The 7,278-nt window shown below is 34.2% G+C and overlaps 1 protein-coding gene across 1 annotated transcript; it reads right to left on the reverse strand.

The window, feature by feature from the left end:
* Window positions 1-5,055: 5,055 nt before the first annotated feature.
* Window positions 5,056-6,861, reverse strand: LOC146539122 (uncharacterized). The gene is made up of 2 exons (XM_085185902.1): window positions 6,652-6,861; window positions 5,056-6,531 (listed from the first exon to the last, which is right to left on the reverse strand). Exons 1-2 carry the CDS (start codon window positions 6,823-6,825, stop codon window positions 6,166-6,168), a joined length of 540 nt encoding a protein of 179 aa, XP_085042028.1. The 5' UTR covers window positions 6,826-6,861; the 3' UTR covers window positions 5,056-6,165.
* Between the last annotated feature and the right edge of the window lie 417 nt (window positions 6,862-7,278).

Raw genomic sequence — 7,278 nt, forward strand, 5'->3', positions numbered from 1 at the left:
TCGAGGAAAACTTTAGATTTTCTTACATTTCGTAAGAATTTCCTATATATAGAGGTTCCTGTAGGTTGAGAAAATCTAGTGTTAACATACCTTGGTGTTCCCCTATTTAAGTGTCTTAACATTAGGTTCCCTTTGCGGACCCTGCAATATACCGTACGTGCCGGATATATAAAAGAAATATCATAATATCCAAGACTTTCAAAAACGCAGTGACTCCTACACCCAATCGGAAGTGTACAAGTGTTACTTAACCACCTAATTATGACTCTTAAGTAACGGTTTCCTGGCGTTTAACGTTCCTGCGGACTTGAAGTTGCAAAATATAAGTCTTAAGTTTATTATAGGGAATGAGTACAGAAGTAAGTACAATCATTATAAGTGATTGATAAGATGAACATACGAGAAAAATAATATTAGGAAAATAAATTTGTATATCAATATGGTAATTGCGTTGACATCGTATATTTTTTAGCCTACGCTGTATCCTCCACTTAGCAGTGTAGGCAGAGGGAACCTGGGAACCTAATATTAAGACACTGCCGTACCCCATTCTCCGCCGAATTCTGAGTGATGGAGCTCAGTACTATTGCAAGACCCATTTATATGTGCTTATGCACCCGGACCTCCTCCTAGATGCGATAGTATTCCCTTAATTATATATATTGCGAATGCTCATGTGAAGCACCCCAGCTTTCTCTGTAATGAGAGTGATAAGTAAATACTATAAGAAATAGTACCGTAAATAATAGGTATCTATATGTAAAATTTAGGCTTCCTAGTATAACATAGTTTGCTTCAATTTTGACCTTAAGGATATCTGGCGGGAGAAAAGGCTGACTCAAGAGGTCTGGTAATAATGAATAGGTATACATTTTTTACATTATTCTTAAAAACATATTTATATATGAGCGTTTGAACTTTAATGTAAGTGAATGTGGATTTTATTTACGTTTAGTTAGCGTTTATCTCCGAAAGGGCACCACTTTCAATTTAGTGAGTGCGCATACCGTCTTAACTACATATTAGGCTAATAATCCTTAAAATTTCATTTTTGCTACAATGACGTAGGTCTGGGGGCCCTGGAATGGGCTATATGTAAAATATTAATCTCAAATTTATTTTAATATTTAAGATTTATACTTTAAGATTAAAATATATTTAAAAAAAAACACCGGCAAAGTTTTCGTAAACTATATTTGACAACCATATAATTGTGGCCCTAAAGTACTTCCTGGATACTTAACAAGTCCTTGCGAAATAGCATTAGTGAGTAACACCAAAGTGCCATTTCCTCATACTTCAACACTTCGAAAGTAAAGCACTTGAACTTTGAAAGGAAAAGGTAATTAAGACAATTGTTTTACAAAAAAAATGTGTGAATGTTTTGGTGCTTATTGGTCACTTAAATTTTTACTGCATCTCTTTGTTAGTCCTCTTGGGACCAATAGAAAAAGAGTGGTATAGCCAGCAAAGGCACAGGTTCATTCTGCTGTATAAAAAAATGTATTAATTCTAGTCTATTCCTTTAAAGCCAGGCATAAGTGCTTCAGGGTGCGTCTGTAATTGTGATGGTTATAGATTTGATTTCCATTTAGGTAGATGATTTTTTTTAAATATTCTTTTTCTTGGCTTAAGCCTTAAGGCAAAGCGTGGGTTTGAGCTCTGCTACTCAACACTCAATACCTCCATAAGAGTGTTAATGAGATCGGAGTTCTTAACACTACAGTTCCAGCTTCCCTCTGCTGCAAATAAAAAAAAACCATTGCCTACCACTGATAAGTATCAGTTACTTTTAAATAAATTTAGAACCGCCTTTGTGAAAATTCACGCTAGCCCGAATGATATTGGTCTAAAATTAACATGTTTTTTTGATAAAGCTCACACACCTTGAAGTCCTCATTGGCACCCTTAAAAGGTCCTTTTAGCACAAACTGGGCAACTGTTAAAAGCGGCACTTTGATCGCATCTTGTTGAGGCAATAGTGATGCGTGAACTCTTCCTGCTGCAACCAAATTTTGCCTAAAACTAATTGGAATGTTTTAAACTTTAATTCTAATGCTTTAGAGTTGAAAATCAGATCATATATAGATTCCAATGATAGAATTAAGTTTGTATATTTACTTTTATTAACAATTTTATCCGAATTTTACGCGAGACTTGTTTGTCTTACGCCACCATTTTGCACAAAGAATGGTTGTGAATTTTAACAAGGCAAGTGGCAAGTTCTGTTGATTCTCACAGCTCTTTGGTTTTGAAAGGTGTAGTTCGTGTTAATAAGGACTGTGGTAGTTTGGTTGTTCTGGGGTTTAGGGTAAGATTAACAATACCTTATTATATTCATTGATGGTAAAATATATTTAAAGTTACTAGAGGTGAAATGAAGATGGTATTTACACTTAAAAAAATTTTTCTTCAATATACAAACTGACAGACTATAAATATTTAGAATTTCTATTCATGTTATGAAAATGTAGTAGATGCCTATTAATGCCCAATAGTACCCAAAGTTAAGTACTTGAATAAAGGAATATTTCTCGTATATTTTTCCATTTGAAAATTTTCGTTATAAAAAAGATCATATGGTAGTAAATGGTGCAAATAATCATAACCATAAATAACAAATACATTATCTGTCAAATGCTATACTAGACTTCTTGCATTTTCTGACCAATTCTAATAAACGAGGTTCTAGCAGCTGTGACGGAAGGTAAGTCAACATCAATGTAACGCGTCGCAAACCATGAAATGTGTCGCGAAATCTAAAAACCGTTGCGGATCGATGAAAGGAAAACTAGACTAAATCAAAGACCATGTGTTTGTAATACTGACACCCGTTCAGCGTGACGAATTAACGAAGAAAGCCCGTACAAATCCCAAAGAAATAACCGAAAAACCGAAATTTTGCCGCGATTCGTCACAGCCGCGATTTCACGGTAGGTTCCCTATTAATACGTCCCTCAGGGTACCATCTAATACTGCCTTTTGACAGTGTCGTGAACTAAGTCGCACTTTTGTCCTGATCTCGCAGGTTCGGAACGAATCGCCCTTAGAATTGTACCGATTTATCATTCTTAAACGTTTGTCCCGTAAATGGACATCCAACACTTTTGTATAATGTCACGTAGTTTAAACTGTTTCTTGACACGTAATATCGATATCTGTTATATTTTTTACGTTTTATGTCCAGTTTTGATTTTTTTTTTACTTAATGACTTATGTAAGCATGTGAAGAATAGATATTATGCACGTGTATTATGAGTAAGTCTAATAGATGATGGGTTAAAAAAAGTTCACTCAATACGGAATGCCTCCAGAATTCGTCGGAAAATAGGAAATGGAGTGTCTTAACACTATGTTCCCTCTGCCTACCTACCCTACCCTAGCTTGGATTTTCAGGGCGTGAAGCTAATTTACAAGTACCATAGGAAAACAAGCGTAATGTAGGACGTCCTCCAGCTAGGTGGAGTGACGATATTCGCAAACTGGTGGGCAACGGCTGGATGCGAAGAGCTGAAGATCGAGCTCAGTGGCGTGCCATTGGAGAGGCCTATGTCCAGCAGTGGACGAGGACAGGCTGATGATGATGATAGGAAATCATGTTCCTACAATCAATTAATTTAATATTAACCAACATAATATTATCGGTTTTCTTTTTATCTTTCTTTCACAAATAATATATAGAATATATGATATAGTAAAATTGGTAATAAAAGTAATAAAAAAATACATGAATGATAATTAAATTACATCAACACCCATTTATCCGATTGATTAGTATGTAATGGTTTAGAGGGTTTGGTGCTTGCGACATACATACAGCTATGTGTGCCCTCTTGAACTTTTATGGCGTAATCGGGTAAAATAACACATAAAATTTTATTGATATGTGTTCGTGGTCAATAAAATTTATATTGATAGCGATGTACGTTGAGGCTGGTCGTGTGACTGTGAACGTGACAGGTTATGGGTTTGATTCCCATTCGAGGGAATGAAATATCTAATTGTTTATTTCTTCGCTCTGGTGTCGAGGTAAAGCGCGGCGTTGAGTTTCGTCACTCAACACGCAATGACTTCAGAATTTGGCGGAAAGTAGTGACTGAAGTGTCTTATCACTAGATTTCCCTCTTTCTGTTCTGCTATACGTTATCACCACACAATATATCAATTTCATGTAGAATACAGAGAACGAAGAGTTTTCATTCGGTTCTCTCTACCTAGCAGGATGTTGGGGAAAAAAAGAGTCAATTACAAGATTTTCTTAATATATAGACTACCACTAGTATCTATTAAGATATACGGCGTGAATATATACAAATGTGTTATATTTTTTTTAAAACTAAATATAACCTCAACATTTGTCTCTAAGCTACCAAAATAAAAGGAAAATTCTCAGTCTCAGATGTTTAAACTATTTGTACTGTAAACTGGTTTTTTTTTTCTTTACTTTCCCGCCTTTATAAATTTAAAGTAATCATTATTATTTATTCGAGTGTCCCTATTATATATCAATAAATATTAAATAATTAATTTACTTATACTTAGAGTAGTATTTACTATTTTGTAGATATTTTAATTAATCCATTTGATTATAACACTTTTTAATAATATTGGCAATAGAACTTCCAGGATGTGGTACAAAAAATCAAAAATCTATACTAAAAGAGTTTTATAAAACTTAGAAAAGATACTAATGTAGATAATTATTTAAAAGTTTTATTCAGTAATTGAGCGAGCTTTTATAAATTATTATTTTATAACTACAATAGGTGATCATTCAACCATTTTGAGAATTTGAGAAGTCTATAGTCTAACTTGTCAAGCATTTGTTCTTCTATATTAAAGTCTTAGTACGATTTCGAACTTGAAAAGGTCGTTGAGGGCAAATGCAATAAGCAATTATGTTATTTTAATATCCATTTGCAAATATTTGATTTGTTTAGAAATATTATAGTGTGTAATTATGTATAGAATGCTATTTAAATAGGTACACGAGTATATATAAGGTAGAGAGATTATTATTTTACGGTGAGACGAAGAGAAATTAAAAAATATATATTTATTAAAAAAGTATATTTATTAAGATTCAGAGATCAAACGAAAGTCTTAAGTTTCTTAACAATCAGTCTACAAAATGTTCTAATATCTAAACTTACACATAAATTAGGTATTATAATCTAAACTTATAATAAGAAAATAGAAAAATTATTCTAAATTTAATACAATAATGGGAAAATCGACAAAATTATGAAAAGAAAAAAAAGAATTATACACTGAAGACATATGAACTTAATTCTAAAACATAAGAATAAAACTAAACTTAACCAAAAACTAAAGAAGATCTAAGGAATCTAAATATAAAGAAGAACTTATATTAAAATTGGCACGTTCGGCCTACTTTTGCAAGACACATGAAAAAAATATCGAAGACATGAACAAGCAAAAAGATAATAAATTTCAACTTAAAATTACTTATCAATAATTAAAGCTTGAGATTCATATAAAATTTTCATATAATCTTTCCAATGTAAACAACAAGTGCAATGAACATTTATATAAAAACAAAAAGTCAATAATTGGAAGACGTGATTTTGTTTAAATATCACCTCTTCATTACACTTATTGTTAAATATATTTATAATATATATCTATATACTTTACTTAACCTAATTAAACCTAATTAAAGCTTCAAGTCATGGACCTGTTATATCACAGATAAAAATCCTTACAAAACTAATGGAAGACGTTGGACAAAGATGTTAAGATGATACGTTACCAAGGATTAAAATGAGAAGGTGGAAATTGGTGCATCATTAATTACAGTGCAGTAACATTAAAGCTGTCTACCAAAACATGACGGGCAATTTATATGGTTACAATATCAAACACTAACATTGGCAGTGTCCTCGTACATCTATCTCATCATCATATATCTTGAATATAAACTATATTTAACTAAGATAATCTAAGATCACATGAACTGAAATCACAATTGTCCAAATAGATGTACGAGAACACTACGTCACTAAGTCTAATGGAAGACGTCGATGTGCGAAAGCACTCACTAAATCTAACGTTGGAAGACACGATTTTGTGTTCACTGCATTTATTAGTACCGAATTGTTAACTTTAAAGATTGGAAGACGAAGTGATTTTGAAAAACACTAATTAATAACAGAGCTTACATACAAAGCAGTTAGATTTGGCCGCCGAGTAACAGATTTCCCGAACTTCATTGGCCATATTGTCACTGATCTCCTCTTCTGAGATTAGTTCGAACCTGTTAGAGTTCAGGATATTCTGGTTTTCGGCGTTATCGTTGTCTTCGACAGGTACCGGTTTGACCGGATCTACTGGATAGAAGTACTCGGAGAACGGCACCAGGACCGGTTCCTCGAGATAAGCAGTCTTATGCGATGGCAGGTCAGTGCGAGGTGAAGAGTTGGAGATCAGTTCTCCAAGTTTCGACCAGCACTTATTCAGATTCACTCGTGTGGAGCTTGTCACCTTTCGTGGAAGCCTTGGTTTTGAGCTCTGTAATGAATAAAAGCACAATTAGTATTTATCATTCATAACCTAGTACTATCGATGTAATAGACAATATTAAAAAAAAATAAAGGGTTATAGGTCTTGAGAATATAAATCGATTCTTACCTGACGGTTCAAGAGCTTCATCCAGGGCGAACGTGGTGATTGAGCCTCCTTCTGGGGCGATTGTGAATCTTCCTTAACGATACACATGTTTAGTAATAAAACTAATACTACGATAAAAATAATCCGATGAACTAGTACTACGTATTTACAAGGTTGCGTGAGAGCAAGCAACATGCACACACGGAGCGTACGAAGGGAATGATGGAATCAGGAAGGGCGTCAGCTTTATATAGTGGGTCCCCGCTACGTGTGCCCGCGCGTGCGTCCCGGAGCGGGAGGCGCGCGCGCAGCACGCGAGCAGTAGCGCGCGCCTACAGACTGGTTTTTACTAAAACTTCTACGAATAGAGCCTTTGACGTGCCGCGACTTAGAATACTCACTGACTAGATCGTGCCCATAAAGCCTTATTAATCATTCTATTACCCGACTCGGATGAGTCTCCGAGATTCTTAATGTTTTTATTCGTTTCTTTAACATACCTCCGGGTTGTTTTATTTTTAGTCGTCTCTTAAGCCAGACATTCCTGCATGCGGAAGAGGCTGTAAAGAACATTTATTTCTTGACGTTAATTTATACATACACTCTGTTCATTTAATTCTCTACTGTATTTTAATATTGAATACATTA

Source organism: Heliconius melpomene, chromosome 5, assembly GCF_056956725.1.
Source record: "Heliconius melpomene rosina isolate 202511_hmr_F chromosome 5, ASM5695672v1, whole genome shotgun sequence".
NCBI classification, from domain to species: Eukaryota; Metazoa; Arthropoda; class Insecta; order Lepidoptera; family Nymphalidae; genus Heliconius; species Heliconius melpomene.